The sequence below is a fragment of the Chamaea fasciata genome, unplaced genomic scaffold, assembly GCF_029207755.1.
Source record: "Chamaea fasciata isolate MVZ Bird 193981 ecotype frontalis unplaced genomic scaffold, bChaFas1.0.hap1 SCAF_5, whole genome shotgun sequence".
Classification (NCBI taxonomy): Eukaryota; Metazoa; Chordata; class Aves; order Passeriformes; family Sylviidae; genus Chamaea; species Chamaea fasciata.
Genome location: NW_027094090.1, coordinates 59,822,955 through 59,842,490, shown reverse-complemented (window position 1 = coordinate 59,842,490; position 19,536 = coordinate 59,822,955). Strand labels below are relative to the sequence as shown.

The window sequence follows — 19,536 nt, the reverse complement described above, 5'->3', positions numbered from 1 at the left end:
GTGACAGACATAGAATAATCCCAGTGTTATGAATGCTAGGAGACCAACTCCTTAGTGTTTTCAGCTTTATTAGAAATGGTATGGGAAAGGTAAGGTGTGCACACATCACTGCTGCTCCTGATATGGCATGGAGGATGTCAGCTCTGTAGTCCAGCAGATCTGGGCCTTCCACCCTCACAGGAGTCCTCATGAAGACACCTGCTGGTTTCAGGTTCAGGGTCCCCATGTCACTCCTCACTCACTTAGGTTAGGGTGACGAAGGCGAGGAGCCCTGGCTAGAGCTTTGATGTCGTCCAATGTCCCTTCTGGTTAGAAGGGTTCCTTCAGCCCTTTACCTGCACAGTGGCTCATGGCTTGTTGTTTCTAGGGGTCTCCACTTGGCAAATTCCCTCTCCCCTAGTATTCTCTCCTAATATTTCCCATGGGAATCTGACATTTGAATACTAGGTGATGTCATCCTCCTCCTCATGGTCTTGGGTGATTCACCGTCTTGGAGGAGACTGGAGCGGTGGGGGCCATACCCAACGGTAAGGGAATTTACCCCAAGGCAATAAACTCACCCAACCAACTTATAACTTTGTATCAACTTTCTAACAATTTATTCTCTACACCAGCAACTTTGATAGATTGTCTCAAAAGGTATTTGAGCCTGCATTTGCTATGCCTACTTTAATAGCTTGCCATTAATTAGCAAGCTGAGGGTGGCCTTGTTTTCATCCATATTCCATGCCTTTCACAGAATCATCAAGGCTGGAAGAGACCTTAAAAATCATCCAGTTCAACCATCAACCCAGCATAATCACTCCTAAAATGCATCCTCAGGTGCCACATTCAGACGCCTCTTGAACGCTTCCAGAGGCAGTGATCCTAACACATCCCTGTGCAAATCATTCCAGTGCCTGACCAGTCATTCAGTGATTTTTTTTTTCCTAATAACAAATCTAAACCTCCCCTGGCACAACTTGAGGCCATTTCCTCTCACCCTTTCACCTGAGACTTTGGCAGAAGAGGTCAGCTCCCAACTCACTACAACATCCTTTCAGATTACTGTTGAGAGCAATGAGGTCCCACCTGAGCCTCCTCTTCTCCAGACCAAACAACCTCATTTATCCGGAATAATTAAAACTTTGATGGACTGAAGATGGGAAGAGCCTATGAGTCCATGGCAAAATGGAATAAAGGGACACATCTGGAATATAAGGTCCTGTTTCCTGCCACAAGCTGGTTAGGCTGTCTCTCAAGGCTTGATAAATATTCCTGCTATTCCTATTTGAAATATATTCCAGAACATGATTTTGTCTCCTTTTTGTGTTGTTGCTGTTGTTGTTGTTGTTGTTGTTGTTGTTTGTGCTTTTGTTTGTTTTTTTTGGGGGGGTTGTTTTGTTTTGTTTTTTTGTTTGCTTTGCTTTGGGTTTTCCTGTGTTTTGTTTTAACCTGGTGACAGTACTGCATTTAGTTTAAGTAAGTTTCTGATCTCCATTTCTGTGATGCAAACAAGTCAAAACCTTTTAGTATCTTTTTAGAAAGAAGGATCTGGTTTTTCCTTTTCATGCACCTACTTCAGTTTAAATATATATTCCTTGAATAAAAGTATTCTACAAGAAAGAACAGATATAGTGTCATCATAATTTGTTCAGCAACTTTTCTTATCTCTGTGTCTAATGGTATGCTTTGTCTGACACTTTATAAAATAATTTAAAGATTATTATGTGAATTTTGACAGCTTTATCACATTGGTATCATATGGAAATAATTATTAGTCTGTATAAATGTATCATCTCACACTTCATACTAATTATTAATCTAGGTCTTGAAGTAATTCAGCTTCTCCTGACTGGTTTTCTGCTTTACATTGGTGATATAGCTCTCAGCTTCATCTTTTCAGCATGGTTTCAGTTTCATTTCTGCATTTATATTGGATTTTTGACCAGAAATAGATTTTTTTTGACCAGAAACAGGGTTTTTTCTCATGATCTGCATATGTGCAATACCTCAGTTCTCAATGAAAACCTCAGTCTACTGACTCAGAATACCAGGCCATCACTGGTACTGCTGGCACAGTGTTGTAGGTGGTGGTAAAGAGATGCTGCTAGCCAGTAATAATAGCTGAGTAATAATAGTTCAATAATAACTGCACAGTGCTTGAGCAGGAGGGGCAGGTGAGGGAATATGTAAAGATTATATTCCCCTAGAGTAGTACTTCAGCACATGGGTGAGAACATGTGAAGGAGAGAAGAGTTTAGCCAGAGTCTTCTGTGCCCCAAGACTGGAAGGCTGGGTTATCACAAAGGGCTAAATAAGTATTATCAGGCTCATAACACACCTTAAGGAGGAGAAACACAGCACTATGAGGTGGGCTCTGAGGCTCTGCAGGGCCTGGACCCCTGGCAAGTTCACCATCCTGTCCCATGGCCCATTGCCAGAAAAATCCGCAAACACCAGAGGTTTGTGTCCAAAAAGAAGACAGAGGAGCCCTGCAACTTTTTTCAAATAAAGAGGGTCCATTGGGGGAAACACCTGCGGGGTTTTCTCTCTCGAGGTTTTGAAGGACACTGGCTCCTTTCAGCCTAAACTCCTGGCCACATGTTGCCCTTTTCCTTTCCCCACTGGCTGAGGCACAGGGAAAGTACAGCCTTCCAGAACCACCTACCACATATTCCCCCTTGAACTTCTATTTTACCGCAAAGTTCAGAAACTCAGGCTTGTGCAGTCTGTTTCAGGAGCCAAGCTGTCTAGGCTCTTCAACAAACCTGCTGCCCAGAGTCAGTTGGGACATTAAGCCCCATTTCAAAGACGTTAACATTCTTACCTTCACCCACCAAATTGTTTGTAAGAGCATGAGCTTTCCTCTAACCCTGGAGAAAGACAAAAAGCTGTGACACTAAAAAGTAAATTGGAGAAGGGCTCAGTGACTTGGGAGAGATGTGTGGAAGAGCCGCATGCCCTCTTGGACATTTTTTAAAGTGCAGCCAGCTGTAGTCCTCCCACACCACCACTGTGTAAATGTACTGGGGCAAAGTTCTGGAAAGGGTCAGGCATTGTTACTTCACACAGGAAATATAAGATCACAAGGATGATGTTTGCCACTCTGAAAAGTTTTAAGAAATACTTAGAAGGCCTTCTGATGCAGGGATAGACTACAGAGACAGGTGCAGCTATGCAGGGCCTCTTGCAGGCCTCTGACACCCCATCATTCTGCTCAGGCCACCAGCGGCGCCTTGCTTGATCCATGTTTGACAGGGGTGGCAGCAAGAGCATCTGTCCTATGCAGGTGGCTGAACTTCATGGCCTAATCCAGAGCGTGCTGTCAGCTACTGAACGCTAACTTGTCTCTTGTTACGTTTTTCCCTCAAGAGCTGCTCTTGAAGAACTCCATCAGCAACCCACTCTAGCCTGCCGATTCCCATTCCACGAACCCATCCCCGCACTTCATTTCTGTGCCGTAACACGCACGGGCTGCTCAAATTAAATCTCAGCACGCAGTTCGGCTGTATCTGCGCGATGTCCGCAAGCCCACAGCGGCGGGAACAGCCGATTCGCCGCCTCCGGGACCGCCGGGAGCGCCTCTCCCTCAGCGCGGCCCGCCGGGGGCGCGGCCCCTCCGCCACCGCCAGGCGGCGCCGGGCGCTGCCGGAAGCGGGGCGGGCGCTGGGCCGGCGGCCCCGCCTGGCGCAGGCAGCGCGGGCAGCGGGGCCGGGCCGGGCCGTGCGGGGCGGCGGCCGCCGGCGGGCCATGCTGCTAAAGCTCCTGCAGCGCCAGACCTATACCTGCCTGTCGCACAGGTATGGGCCCTGCCTCTGCCTCGGGGGCCTCGTCCTCATGATCGTCTCCGCCCTGCAGTTCGGGGAGGTCAGTACGGCGCCGCGCCGGCGCGGCGTGGCTGCCCCCCTTGCCCTGCCTGCCTCCGTCCCTCCTTGCCGAGCCGAGCGGTGCCGGCGGGACAGGCGCAGCCCCGCGGCTGCAGGGCCCCGGGGGGGATTTGGGGCTGTTTTATCTCGGGGGGCCAGCCGGGTGGTTGTGTTGTCCCGCGAGCAGCGAGGTCCCTCTGCGGGCGCCTTGCGGGTGACAGGTCCCGCCCGTGGCGGCGCCGTGTGCCCCGTTCGCGCTGTGCCCGGCGGCGCTGCCGCAGGCCCGCCGTGCCCGCGGGGTCGGGCTGGCTCTGCCCGCGGCCCCCAGCGCGGCCCCGCCGCCGCTCCCGCTCCCCGCGCCGCCCGGGCCGCACCTGTTGGGCTGCGGGGAGCGCCGGCGGCGGCAGCGCCCGGGTGTCCCCTCGGGTCTGACAGGTGACACAGCCCTGCGTGCTCGGGCAGCTGCTCTTTGCTGATCTTGGGCAATTCTTTTCCTCTTCCCTCATCAGGTGACTTGTTAGTGCTGTGTTTTTGTTTGAGTCTTTTAAAGCCTCTGCTGGATGTCACCTTCGCACGTCGGCTGGGGACGATGGAATCCTTCCCCTCTCCGGGGTTTAAGGACTTAATTGTATCCTCCCTCCAAGCTGCTCAGCAGGGTCTGCTTTGCCCGCTACTTGTCACTTCGTTCGCTCGCATTATTTTGTAAATGATGCAATGTAATTGCACTTTTTCTAAAAATGATTTTACACGGATGTGTTGAATATTTAAATCTTCATCAAAGTCATCAATGAAGGGATCTGGAGAGGAAAAAATGAATCCTACCTCACCACAGCGTTGGTTAATGTAGTGAGGAATCAGGTAAATCGAGTATTTTTGTCAGTCTGAAAGGATGGCAGTGTTCAATACAAAGAGACTGGCATTTCGTGATTCTTAACCTGTTCCTTTTCTTTCTTCTTTTTTTTTTTTTTCTTTCTTCTTTTTTTTTCTTTCTTTCTTTTTCTTTCTTCTTTTTTTTCTTTCTTCTTTTTTTTTTTCTTTTTTTTTCTTCTTTTCTCTGTTTTATTTTGATGAGCTTTTTCAGATACAGGGAGAAAAAGCAGAAGAGCCATAAAGAGTATTATCTGAAACTGTTGCGTGTACCACAATCGAAACTTTATTTTGTGTACTTACGCATCTTTGCATAATGTACTAATCTCTGGTGGCTTGTGAGGACCACAAGTTCCTGAAACACTTCAGAGCCATCAGCAAATTAAGTAATTGTAAAGTACTCATAGGCACCTGTTTGTACATTATTGTCAACTTGGATTGGTGTAGTTTTTGTGGTGCTGTGAAACTGACATAATTTTGCATTTCTTCGGAATGTGGACTTAAAACACAGCTTTAGGACATCATAGAACTTTGAAGATTTTCAGAAATATTTCAGTAGTTGTCTAAGTTATGGTTGGTTTTGGTGAGAATCCATCAAAATCACTGCTCGGATTTTCCTGCTAAGGTTTAATTTGCTGCTTCCAGCCCTTTAAAAGCTGCTTGGAAAGCTTAGGTACAATTTAGAGAGTGAGCAAAAGAACAGGAAGATTCATGTAGGAGTAGATTTTCCAAATTATATGTGAAGAAAGAAGAAAAGTGACTAGTAATTAAAAAAAAAAAACAAAACCAACAACAACAACAAAAGAGCTAAAAACACCAGTGAAACACCTGCATTTTTCTTTTTTCCTTTTCGAGGGTGGCAGATGAGCCTGGTGAGAGATGTTTGCATGCATCTTGCTTTTTGCCTTTGTAGTGTGGTAAACAGTGATAGTTCAGTGCCTTAGGAGAGACAAGGCTTGTGAGAAGGAACGCTGTTAGACCACTTCTGCAACTATCCTGGGAATGGAAAACGCTTCTCCAGTACAGAATCTTCAAGGCAACAACTAATGAAAAACTATAAAGCTGTCTGGAAAATGAAACCAAATAATCTTTCTAGCAGCTTAACCACTTTTAGCCATCTGTGGGAAAGTCAGGCAATAAAAAGCAGTGTGAGGCAGCTCTTATCAGACCCTGGTGTCTGAACAGCGTTTGCACTTCTGCTTTTCCCCCACCCCCAGAAACAGCTTTTTTTTTTTTTTTTTTTTTTTTTTTTTTTTTTTTTTTCCCTCTAGTAGGCAAAATTAGGTCTGACTTCTTAGGCTCATGCTAATACCAGTATTACTGGTGGAGTAAAAATGGATGGTTAGGGCAAACGATTTGAGATTGGTAATGATGTTCTCAGAGCCAGAAGCTGCAGATTAGCTTCATTTGAAGGAAATCTTCAGCTCAGTGAAGTACTAGGGCATTAAACATGAGTGAGAAATATTTCTGCAAAAACATACGGGGCAGCCAGGTCTAAATCAATGCTGTTCCCTGTTTGTAAGATGAGCTTTAAGTATTAGGGCAGTTTGATTATAAACCCTCCTCGGCCATCCTTCTGTAGGTAGCTCTGCTTTGTAAAATGATTTATAACCAGAAGGTGACAGAGCCACTGTTATCATGTCTGATACAGTACCTCCTAATAGGTGGTGTCTCTCCGCTTGTTTGTTAATGTTCTCTTGGTGGTTTTATAATACCAGTATATAAAGTTGAAACAAAACAGCCTCCAGGCGTTATTGCACCATGCATAATGTGTTAGGAGGAAACAGTTGCAGGGAAGAAATGTGTCGGGTAGGAAGAGTTTTTAACTTTGTTCCTTAATGTGTTCCTGAGAGATCTGTCCTCTTCTTTTTCACTATAGTTACATAAAAGACAAAGAAAAAGGCTGGAATAGGTAATGTTCTTCTGGAGAGATGTATTATTCATATAATATATTCTTACTCAAATACTTCTGTATTTCTTCTAGACAAAGATCAGTCACAATGTGTCAATTTGTCACTGTCAGTAGGAGCAAATGTTTCCACGTGGATATGAACATCCAGTGTGTACTATATTAAATCTGGCATTTGGCAGAAGGACTTAATGACTTGTGCATAAAAAAGTCCACTAGTGTGTGCTTTTTGACGATTCCTGACTTTGGTATTTAAGGGAGGAGATTTTTATGCCTACCTGGGCAATCTATGTCCTTTGTGTGAGGGGAATGGCAGTGTGCTGATGTCACGTTCGTTACAAAGAGACCATTTGCAGCTCTGACAAGAACTGCGTGTGTGCTCTTGTCACCCAGGCACATGATGGAACTTTCCTGCTTTAAGGAAGGCTTAAATTTGCTTTAGTGGCAATGAGAGTAGAGGGATGTGTAGCCTCCTAAGAGGGAGGATGGTTTGTTTATGATTTTGAAGGTGACCTTAAAGAAATGGTCTCCTTTATAGAGAAATGGTATATTTCTCTCTCCATATATATGACTCTATAGAGAAATGGCATATTTCATACTTCCCACAATACAAGAAATAAGCCGTAATAACATTAAAATCTAGGAAGAGTGGTGTAAAGTAAGTACTATAAGTGCTATACTTTCCTGGTTTTCTTTCTTTTTTGTTTTGTTTTGTTGTTTTTGTTTGTTTGTTTTGGGTTTTTTTTTCCCTCTCCAGTACATACAAATATATACTTATCTCAGTAAATCAAGCCACCGTGCCTTCAGCTCTAAAACAGCACAAAATGCTACTGTAGTTTTCAAGGTTGGACTTCCACTGTAAAAGATATCATACCAAGTTTATCTCAAAGAAGAACATACATGTTTTATATTACTTCTGTTTCAAAATACTTGAACTTCTTTGTTGTGTCAAAGCATAGTTACCACTTTTAGTGTTGAAAAATTGTAGGTTTTTTCCTGGCTGTTTGTTTGCAAAGCTCAAATTTTGGAGGTGTGTATATTCTGTATGAGAATAGAAAAAGATGAGCAAAATTGTTCAGGGCTCTGTGTGTCTTAGGGGTTTCCTGCTTGTACTGAAGTATATTTGATTTAGGTCTCAGTTTTGGGAAAACATTCCTGAAATTTTAAATGCTAAGAAACTAGGGGGAGGTGACCTAAAGAAAAAGTAGTTTAAAAAGAGGGTACATAAGTCATGAAATCCTTTGTTGCAGAGAAAAGCAGTTTGTTTAAATTAAGTGCTCTTCAATTCTGGGTCTGATTGCTACCTCAGTGTCATGATTGTCGGGATTGTCATGATTGTTGGGATTGTCGTCTGCTCAGTTGTTCATTGATGCATGGATCAATTTGAATGAAATCGCTTGTGGTTAAACATTTCAAAAGGTGAAAATTAGTCTGTAACTTTAGAAGGTGGTGACATCAAGTGGTTTTTGTTTTTTTTTTTTTTTCTTTGCAGGTTGTCTTGGAGTGGAGTAGAGACCAGTATCATGTTATGTTTGATTCATACAGGGACAACGTCGCTGGCAAATCATTTCAGAATCGGTGAGCTTTACCTGCACTTGACACTACTGAACATTTTACTTTCTAATTAAGTATTTTAATAAAATATATTAGTTGAAATAACATACTATTAAGTAGAACCTTGTTGTGTGAGCTCTAAACGTATGCCAAGTTTTATCTTAGGGAGGGCTTAGTTGGTGCATAATCTCCCAATTTGGAATATTGACTTTTGAAAGCTTTAGTCTTATAATAAATTTATGTTTTAAATGTGTTTAATTCATCCAGTCTCTAATGAAACATCAAAATGGTGACGGTGTTAACAATGAAGGGAAGCCATGACATGTTTTCCAAGTTAAGATCGGAAAACATAAGTACTGTTCTTGTGTGCTTAACATTCCAGTATTCAGTGTTTTGAGAAGTTATTTTTAAATTACCTTATGTTTTCTGTGCTGTCTTATGAGGATCATTATTTAGCAGAGAAGTCACAAAGCTAGCAAGAAGCTTTTAAAAGCTGAGTGCATGGGAGAATCTCTCCCATGCAAGTTGGAAACCACATCATATGGGTCATTTATTTCAGTCATATTAACTGCTACATGACTTTCTGTGGTTTCATCATTCCTGTCTAAATAGCCATGGGGTTTGTTGCTCAGGAAGTAAGTGGACTGTGAGTTGGTAGGTGGAAGAAAGCTACTAAGAATGTATCATCTGACTCTTAATATTGGTACACTTGACTGGGATAAAAAAATAACCCTGAAAGCAGAAGCTTTAATCTGCCTTGAGGTTTGTTGCATCATGGAACAGTAGAAATGATCAGATCAATTTGTCACGCTTTAGTTGGTGCGAGATAACTGTGTAAAATGAATTGCATGGTGTTGGTGAATACTAGGAACTTTTATAGTCTCTTCTCTTACTCCTCTCCCCCATTTTCCAGTGGATGACAGATAAAAGCAGATCAGAGTGATGCAGCTCATATGGATGGATAGCTTAATGTTTACATGTTTTAGCTGTACTGAAGTGAAACGTGGCAGTCTGGTCCTGTCACTACTAAAATGCCCGGCTTAGTGATAATTAACTGGAGTCTTTTTATAAAACCATTGACTTTTTCCAAAACAAAATCACGAGTCTTACTGTTGTGATATAGATCTAGTCAGTTCCCATTTCTGCAGTGTTTCCTTACTTCGTTTTGGTTGTGTAAGGCACTCCTTTGCTAGCATTCATTTCTGTGGATTGTGAGCAAAACATCCAGTGCCTGGTGAGGAACTATTGGCTGCCTAAGCAAAAGCTTAAGTTTTTCATGATGGGAGCTTAAATTATTCCAGTTCACCCATATGCCTTTAACAATCTCATGTCAGGAGTAAAAGGGAAGTTTGCTGTGATATTTGTGTGCAGCTATCAACTTCCTCTTAATAATTCATACCAACAAGAAGCCTTTATGGAGGCATACTCTTAGGCATTTGTTAACTTTTAGATGTCCCTTGGCAGGGATTCAATTAATTTTTATTATCAAACTTCACAAATGCAGTAATGGACCCCGTCTTGCAGCAGGCACTTGCATCAGTGGTGGTTTGGTGGAATTTTTTAGGCTGGTGTCAATGCAACGTATAGAGCTACACATCAACTGAGAGCTTCCAGATTGAATCTAGCTTGTCCAGTGATTTTAATCAGTTCCTATTTTAGTGCTAGAGAAAAATATTCAGAGTTGGAGAACAGGAGGCTTGTTGGTTGTAAAATTAAGCAGGTGTACTGCTTTGTGGAAAGTAAAAGCTGCATGGCCTTTGGGAAATATTAGCGGGCTTTCAATTGAATTTGAGTTGTGCTGTTCTCTAGGAGCTTTGCAGGTAAAATTCTCTGTTCTTTCTATAGAAGCTTACAACTTCTATGGAGAAAACCTCACTGTGAGTTGTAGACAAATTTGTGTATGTGGGCAGGCTCCTTATGATGATAAACTCAAAAAGCTCATCACACGGAAACAATGACATCATTAGTAACACCTTTTGAACACTCTTCTCTGGCAGACCAAGGCAGACTTCTGGTTTTGCCTTGGAGTTTAGCAATTGCTTTTGGTTGTTTTTCCTTCCTGTTGCAAACCCTTGGCAACCCAGCTGTGGCACTTTTCAGGTAGCCACATCAGCTGCTAAACTTGCTTCTTGTATTGCTTGTGCTCTTACACAGCTTGAGAGAGTGCACTAGAAATTCCGGGGCTTTTTACCAAGGCACTTTATCCAAACCCATTTTTGATGACTAAGTTTTGATATGAAAATAAAAGAGGAGTAAAGGAAACTAAATAATGGAGTTCCATCCGTGAGTGTTTTGGGTGAGGACTGCATTTTATTACTCTACCTGCAAATGGTGTAGTAAGTATAGCTTACTTACTGTAAAGTGTAACTTTACTATTCCAGGATGTCCTGTTTAAAACTCAAAAAGATATATGGAAAGATGTGAAGGAATAATCCTCATCTTTTGAAATGTGCAGACAGATTTCAGTATGATGCAGCAAGGGAGAGCTGTCAGTGGTTGGCCCAGCCCTTAACTGTTGAGCTGAGTGAGACTGGAGAGAGGAAAAGACACACAAATCAGGGAGCAGGAGTAACAATGGAACAGCTCAGTTACTGCTAGTGCGTAAGTACAGAGCTGGAACAGGTTTACTATGAGCAGCTTAGACTTCTATTGTTCATAAAGAGGCTCAGCAACGTTGGAGATCACCATATGGTACCTTGGGAGAGATCCAAAATCTGCTGTACTCCTTCAGCAGCAGTGGATGTTGAGACAAAAGTTTGTCTTCTACCTACAGTCTCAGCTGTGATGATAGCTCTCTTATGTAAACACACCATGGGTATGGGAAGCTCCTGCCAGCAAGTGTTCCCCTGCCCTGTTTGGGGGACTACTGGCTCTGGTTTTGTCTTCAAGCAGGGTCCCATGGATGTTTTTAGATTTGCAAGTAAAAAGGTATATTTTGTAACGAGAAAAATGCAAAAACCTCAATTAATTGTTAAGGAGTCTTCAAGGAAGTTTCCAAAGTGATGGTTTTCTGTAGAAAGCTGTTGAGATAATTCCCACTGGGAATCAAATTGCACCTTTGAGGCACATGTGTTAATGAACCAGAAGTTAGTCCTGTTGAAGAAGGGAAATAGCTGATTAGAACGGTGGCTGTATTTAGTAAATTAACTCAGGTCACCTTGGGCTTAACCCATTTGCCAGACTGGTGTTTCTGATGAAGACTGAATGTATGAATCCCTATGAAGGAAACACAGCTACAGAATTTGAGAGAGTTTTTGAGCTTCTCTGAACTTCAACAGTCAGCAAAAGACTCCAAATGTTAAAATAGTGTTTGAGAACAATGCTACTCAAGTGTAGTATCTGTTCCTTTTCATTTAAACCATTCTACAGCAAAATTCCAATACATACTTCTGAAAATAAAAACTCTCTGTGTACTTTAGGAAGCTGTGAAACCATCCAGAGAGCTTTGGCCAAATCCAGAGGCACAGTTTTAAAAGAGTTGCTTGGCTTAATTGCAAACAACAAATTGACTTGGCTTATGTGGTTTTTATTATTATGTTTGATAAGCATTACTTTCTGAAACAGTGTGTGCTGTAAAGGTGCATTAAGAAAATTTATTGAGTATTTGGATAAATTTTAAGCAATTAGACTAGTGGATCTGCAAACAAGTCACTTTTTTTTTTTTTTTTTTTTTTTTTTTTAAACTGGTCTGTCTCTGTTGCCACTGGTAATGGAAAATGAGCTTGCCGTGCCAGGATTGATTGAATTGAAATGTCTGCATCTGACCAAAAATGCTTTTCCTCTGTGGAATTTACTAGCTTTTGGCTGTATGTGGCAGTGTAGGAAATTACATAGGTATATGTGCCACTGCATAGAGACACACATTTAGGAAATGGTAAAAGGGAGAGAGGCTTCACAGAAGTCAAAATTGCCTTATACCATAGAAAGGGTCGGAGTTTTTTGGACATGCAGTGTTCTTCAGTGAAGCCTGGGTGAAGAAGTGTGGGAATATACAAGACAGAGAGTACAACAGATTTAATTAGCATAGCTAGTTTGGTGACTAGAATGCCATGGCAGGAAGAAAAACATAATTTTGAGATTACAAGAAGATGGGATTAAACCTGCTTACGGGAAGAGGAGAGATTCAATCAACCCCCTACAAGAAAGATGTTGTAAAATGCATAAGTTGCTCATGTGATCTTTTAACTTAATTATTGTAGTAAAAATTATTAACCTCCCTAAAATACTATATAAGTTCTTAGAAAACCTGAGTAAAATCGAATTCTGATCACCAAATCAATCTTCCCGCCTCTCCATCAATTGCCAATAAATAAGCTCTGCACTTTGCCCAGAAGGCTGAAGGTTGGGCATTTTTGAAATCTGGTGACTTGAGTCAGATGCTTCCACCTAAAACACTCCTTCCCAAGCTGTAACATTCCAGGCACTGTCAAACCAGTAGTTTAACTGATCACAACAAATGTAGAAAAGCTGGAAGAGCTCCTTCCATTGAATTTCTACTCCTCTGGAGGACATTTTAGTTTAAAACATGCCCTGTAAATGAACCAGAAGTTAGTTATCTTTGGTAAAAAAAGTGAAATAATTGAATAGAAGGGTAATTGTATTCAGTAAATTGACTTTTTTTGGCTAGAAGGGTAGCTTCCTGCAGATGTGAGAGACTTTGTGGGTGATGCTGCTGGGGAAGGCAGCACTGCTGCTGAGATGTTCAAATTGTCTCAGAATGCCCCACCGTTATCCTCTGAGTGTTGCAGCTCAGTTAGGAACAGTGGTAAATTGAGTACGAAATGTTCCTGCCCATTGTGTTGTGACCAGCTACTGGCTGACCTTGTACCAAATTTTGTGCTTCATTTGTTGAGCCTGAGCCAGCAGAAAACGAAGCTGGGTGCAAGCTCTCTGCATGGCATGCTGTGCAGGGGCAGATGGACAAAATACTTGCCTGTAAGCTCTGTCTCTCTTTGAATGCTTTTGGAAGGATGCAGTGGGTGGAGGGAGAACATCTTCAAACCTCTCTAATGCTGAGATCCATGGGGTCACAGGATGATGTTTTCCAATATTTGCTAGGCCATCTACCGTTTAGGAAGGTATTAAATAACTTGCCACTGGAACTCTTGAAAACAATAATTAAATAAAATTAAATAAAAAATAAATAAACTCCTGCTATATGGGACTCAGATTCACCTAGGGCAGTAGCCTGCTGACACAAAGCTGTGGGCCTTGTAGAGGAGCTTCTGATTTAAAAAAGTAGGAAAAAGGTATCCAAACCCCTTCCCTCTGCATTATGCATGCTAGGAAATTTGTAACTCTCCAGAAACAGATCTAGGATATTCAATTGTGTCAGGAATTTGTCTGCCTTGTCTAGAGCCTGAATTCATGGACCCAAATTAGATTGTTGTTTTATGAAATGCCTTGTTAATAAAATCTGAGAGACATTCCTATGATAGAGACCTGGTCCTGCTGAGATCTTATTGGCTCTGTGCAATTAAATAACAACAATATGATTTAAGTTATGCTTCATGATGTCCTGTCTGAAGTAGTTGGTGAGTTAAGAATGTGCTCAGGTCTTGGTACTGAGCATTGAAAAATATTTGATGGGTTTAAAGGAGGTGGGCCATGAGTTTGAGTCAGTGAAATTTAGAGCATTAAGTTAGGACTCCCTTTAGTTACTGAACAGTTAAAATCACTTTGTGTCCTTTTGGTTGATGTCTGTGCTGTTTTGTCAAAGGCTTGTGTATAATTAAGACATGATATATTTAGCTAAAGAGAGTCTTTTTGCTTTGTCTTGTTTGCAGCCCAGACAGAGTATTTCTGTTGTTAGACAGAAATTGCTATTGTAGGATGCCATGAACACTTGTAATGTAATATTAAACAGCTCATGTAGCTTTCCTTTGAATTATGTAGGCTTTGTTTACCCATGCCAATTGATGTGGTGTACACCTGGGTGAACGGCACAGATGTGGAACTGATCAAAGAATTGCAACAGGTCAGAGAACAGATGGAGGAAGAACAGAAAATAATGAGGTAATAATCTTAGATTTTTTTTCCCCTTTAACTGGGAGCAGCAATCTAATGCTGTACTAGTTTTCTTCGTTGTTATTTTTTCCCATGTTACTCAACATGAAAATTAAAAGCACGTTTTCTCACGTCTTCATTTGATTATTCCCAAAACCGTGTTTCAGTTCTACTTTTAGAACTGTCAAGTACTGTCTAATTAGAAAATTGTTTAAGATAAGCATAATAATTAAGGCTGCTCTGTCATGAATTTGTAAAATGCCATGTGGAAAACTGTACATTTTGTATGTCATTTTGCATTGATTTCTATAACAGTTTGTAAATAATAATAATAAAACTATGCCTCAAATATATAACCTCTCTTCATGCCTTTTTTCTCTTCCCATCCCCCTGGTATTTCTTTTTATAATGGACTTCATAAAATCTAAGCACGTTTCTTAAGTTCTTGTTTTTAGATTGGTTAGATTAATAATCTCACAAATACTGAAACTGAGAAATGGGAAATAATTTATACGTGTTATAAAGGTATGAGTCTGCCTTTGTCTAAAGAACCTAAGACATGTATTGCAGCATATGTTGTTGTAGATTGTGCTCTAGAGTTCTGCAAAATTACTGATCTAAGCCTACAAACACAAGCTGCTGCAGATACCTTGGATTATGTCTTGTAAGCATTGATTTAGTTTCTGATAAGCAACTCCACTCACATAATCTGGTTTTTGCCATTTTGCTAAATGGAAGGACAAGTCTGTATTTTAAGGGTTATAATAATTTAGTTCAGAATAATGAGAAGTCCACAAGTTAGTGGGTTGATCTGATTTTTGGCATGCTATGTCTTGCAGTTTGGGTACAGCTGACAGTATGATCTCAAGGGAAATTCTTGATCTTTTCTTTGTTACCTAAACACTGGAAATATTAGAAATTTAAATTCATTTACGTTAAACATAGACAGTCTCTGCTCTGAAAAGCTATCAGGTTTATGCTAATATTTTCCTAGCAGTTCTTATAGTTAATATTAGTGGGTTTATCTTTGTCATCACTCATACTGGGATTCCTGTTTCAGGAAGGGAAAAACATGTGGTTTTTTGCCATAACACTGATTTGGAAAGTTGAGATTAACCTTATGAATAAGACTGCTGTCTATACCATGTTGGCTATCTACCGGGACACCTTGTTCCCTCCCCTGTAGATAATTTTTTTCATGTCCTTAGAAATCAATGAGCACTGCTATAAAAAGAGCTGTTTTATAGACCTTATCAGAACATTTATGCTAGGCAAAACAATCAAGTCAACCTAGTTTCAGGTTACTTCATTCTGATTTCTTACCAATGTTTTTCACATTAACATCGCTTTTGTTAAGTAACCTAATAATAACCCTATAAATTCGTGGTAGCAGAGTCTTGGTGCCACAGTTCTCAGCACAGCCATGCATCTTTGAGCTCCATACTGCATGTGAGCAGTGAAGAGCATGTGTCAGTCTGTGCTCGCCTTGGCAAGGCCTTGGCAGATTTTTATCTGGGTTATTGGTGCTTTGACAATGTGTCCCTGACTCAGTTAACAATTTGAAATTAGACTCAATTCCTTACTGTCAATTCAGTGTTATTTAATATCCTTGTTTTAAATTTGTAATAGGGAAATCCTTGGAAAGAATGCAACAGAACCAACAAGGAAGAGGTGAGTTTTGGGGATTTTTGGGCATAAATTGGAATAAATGATTCTCTGCTCATTGTTAGCTGAAAGCAGATGCTGGTTGGGGGCGTGGTTTGGTTTTCTATAGCCTATGCAGGCTTTCCTATGTCACTTCAAGAGCTGACAGAATGATAATATATATGCTGAATAAAAGTAATGTTATTGTGACATATATGAACAGGCTTCTTAAAACATAACAGTTTCTGGAGTTTGGAGTGCATATCCCTGTCAGTGTTTAGGGTTAGCACCTGCTCTGAGTATGAAAAATTTGTCATGCTTTTGAATCATAAAACTCCAGGTACTTATGCATTAAAAATTCAATGTTTCTTTCACCTGCCATTTGTATACATGGCACGGCAAGTAATTGTCTGTAGAGGGTCCCTGCCTCTTGTGGCTCTGCTTCCAGGAAGCAGCAGGACCAGGTCTGTCCCAGTCATTTGGCTTGGTCCTTTTGTTATTTATAGATTTTTATAAAGTCTCTTCTGTGGGCAGACTTGGAAATATTGAAAACTTTTCAAAAGGCAGTTATGGGAATGAACTAAACACTACCAGTCAGATATTTGCCTTCTGCAGGAAAATAAGTGTGCTCTTCAATAATTTCCTCTTGCCACAGCAAATGTTACAAATAATTAATCAGATTTTACAAAAACATTTCCCATTGCATCCAAGATTGATTTTTATCTTAAATTTTCTAGTGGTGTTAAATATGCCTTTGGTATTTTGCTGTAGTGAGAAGCAGCTGGAATGTTTGCTGACACACTGCATCAAAGTGCCCATGCTTGTCCTGGATCCTGCGCTGCCTGCCAACTTCACGCTGAAAGACCTGCCGTCCATTCATCCTGCTTTACAAGCTGCTAACAATATGTTCTTTGTAGCAAAACCAAAAAATCCTTCCACCAATGTGACTGTAATTGTTTTTGATAGCCCTAAGGATGGTAAGAAACTCTTTGACAGATTGCATCCAGTTTTCTAGAGCAAGTTTTCTAAGTTGCTGTAAATTAGTTTTTGGGGCTGTTTTTCCTTTTTCCTCCAGTACTGATTTCGGTGCTGATTTTTTGTTTGACTTTAGCAAGTCATCCAGTGTCTCTCTTGCCCTCAAACAGTTTCTCTAAATGATGACATTAATGATACTGTTTGCTTACCTCCCAGACAACTGATTACAGATGATTAGAGTGCTGGGCTTTAAAAAGCTATTGCAAAACAGGTTTGATATCTGAATATCTGTGTTGCTCTGATAATCTCAAGAGGCTGGGGTTTAGACTGAGGAAGATTAGTTTTAGAAATCCTCTTTTAATTGCTGTGAAGTCTAGTTTAAATAACATGCTTACTGCTTGTTCTGCTCTTGAGTAACTTGCTTACTGCATGTTCTGCTCTTGTTCAAAGGATTGGCAACTGTCAAACAAAATTATTCATGTGTTTAACATCTTAGGTCTTAGAGCAGGTATGAGTTTTGTATTTTGTTTAATACGGAGTTCCTGACCACTGTTCTTTATTTTACCAACAAGAATTATTTCCTATTTATAAAGACTACTTTTCACACTATAAATATTCAAGAATTTTAATTTGCTGAAGTATTTCTTGATTACTACAATACAGAAAAGAAATGACTTTATACTGGAAGAAGTTTTTGATTTGCAATTTTATGTATTCTAGTTGAAGCTGCCCATTCTGGAATGTTAAAAGACAACAGCAAACAAATAGCATGGAGGGGTTACTTGGTATGTACTTTGACAATCTGTTGATTAGTTTTTGTATGTGTTAAACGTTCTGTACATTTTTAGAAATTTTCTGTGCTATTCTCTTTCCGTAACTCATGTGAAGTAAGAAGTGAAAGTTTTCAGAGCAACCCTTATTGTTATGTGAATTATTCTATCTTTAAAATGGTCTTTATAACCTGTTATCTTGTTTCTAGACTACGGACAAAGAAGTTCCAGGTCTGGTATTAATGCAAGACTTGGCCATTCTTAGTGGATTTCCAGCAACATTCAAGGAAACAAACCAGCTACGAACAAAACTGCCGGAGAGCCTGGCCTCTAAAGTAAAACTGGTAAGGCTCTGGAGGAAAGAGTGCCTTAGTTGTTCTGGTCTTTTGAAATTGCTCAGGTATGAAATCTCACTCACCTAGGAGACTTAGGATATTTCTGAGAGTAGTCTGGGTTTTTTTGTATGATGCTTCCCTGAGAAGTGAAGAGTAGCAAATAGTGACTCAAAGAATTGCCTGCAAAAGACCAATTGTCCATTCTGTGACTGCAAGTTCTTAGGCATCACATTTGCTAGCCTGCAGCTGATTAAAAGGCAGCCTTATCAGTTTCTCTCAGCCATTTGCAGGAGGCTATTTTCTTCCTGTAGAATATTAGATCACTGGCTTGTTTAATGTGACAGAATTTTGTTTATGTAGCTTCTTAGGTTTTTTTCTTCCCTCTTGGTTTTCTTAACAGTAACAGCACTGAACACTGCATTTCTCTTTGCCACGTGCTCTGTAGGGTCTTAAGCAAGCTGCACTTTGGCTGACCCAGCTGGAAGGCAACAGAAAACAACTTGTGTTACTGCCAAATAGTGCCTTCTGTTCTCCCCTGCTATTAACCTGTTAAAGTTACAGTCAGGTTTAATGGATAGGTAAAAGTATAAGAAGTTTGTTAAAAGCACTGGCTTTTGTACTGATGATAGATGTGATTCATGGGGTGAAAAGGATTGAGTCCAAGGAGTTTATGGAGGAGAAGGAGTTAGCAGAGATAATGGGATGGCAGTCCATAGGTAATTTGCTCTCATTAGTCTGATGTACACGTGTAATATGGGCTAATTCACTTCATGTTCATCTGAGCACCAAGAACAAGCCATAAAGTCCTTTTCCCTTTTGTTTTTTTTCTTTTGGTAGGGTGGGCTAACAACTCACATACTCTGTTGCAGAAATTATCTTGTGTAATTCCTTTCATAGGATGGTCACACTCCAACATAATGCAATCTGAAATTCTTCTTTCTTGTCCCAACTTGTGTTAGCTGACATGGAGCCTTGCTAATGGCAGAAACCTTGCAAAGTAAACACATTTTTGCCTCTCTTCCTACATGCCCTGAAACAGATTAATAGAGAGAGTTTTTAAGCACTTATTTAAGATGAAATAGGTATTTTCTTTTGCCTTTGCATCTCTAGTGTCACAGCAGTTAAATAACAGTGGATATTCATATGGCTCCTTGCTGTCCAGATGAACATAAAGGCTACATCTCTGAGGTGTCTAAGACATGTTTCTCATCTCCTTGTGTGTCTTTATGGAAGTGACATCCTGTGCCTATTATCTTTCTATATGATTTTTCCTTACCCTGTCTTGGTTGTGTTATTTAATTTGTCATCAGTCATGTGTCATCTATTTGTGCTGATTCCCTTTTCCTTGGTGTGTTATCTGTGTGTAAACATTGCCACTCTGATTTTTCCTAAGAACTCCACTTCTGCAATTTGGTTAGGCAGATATATGTCTGTATAAACACAATATTTTTCTCAGGTATCCACAATATTCTGTGGTTTTCTTTCCAGTCATCTTTGCTGTCTATGTTTCTTTTCCTAGCAATGGATGCTTTAGAGCAGTTAAATTTGGATTATTATACCCTGTGTGGTCATAGCAGTGAATTCTTTCCCAATCAGTCCTCTATTCTTGATAGCAGCAATTCATATAT

General features: G+C 40.6%; 1 protein-coding gene across 4 annotated transcripts in view; it reads left to right on the top strand.

Moving 5' to 3' along the window:
* The first annotated feature begins 3,672 nt into the window (after positions 1-3,672).
* The window catches only part of GNPTAB (N-acetylglucosamine-1-phosphate transferase subunits alpha and beta), a 39,789-nt gene continuing 23,925 nt past the window's right edge, over positions 3,673-19,536 (top strand). Inside the window, exons 1-7 of one of the 4 annotated variants that reach the window (XM_066183913.1) lie at positions 3,673-3,849; positions 8,117-8,202; positions 14,074-14,193; positions 15,814-15,855; positions 16,600-16,805; positions 17,524-17,588; positions 17,783-17,917. In XM_066183913.1, coding sequence (XP_066040010.1) covers positions 3,733-3,849; positions 8,117-8,202; positions 14,074-14,193; positions 15,814-15,855; positions 16,600-16,805; positions 17,524-17,588; positions 17,783-17,917 — 771 coding nt within the window. In that variant the 5' untranslated portion in view covers positions 3,673-3,732. Of the gene's footprint in view, positions 3,850-4,394; positions 4,707-8,116; positions 8,203-14,073; positions 14,194-15,813; positions 15,856-16,599; positions 16,806-17,523; positions 17,589-17,782; positions 17,918-19,536 lie in introns of those variants that run through there. The other 3 variants (XM_066183912.1, XM_066183914.1, XM_066183915.1) reach the window with 3 other exon arrangements.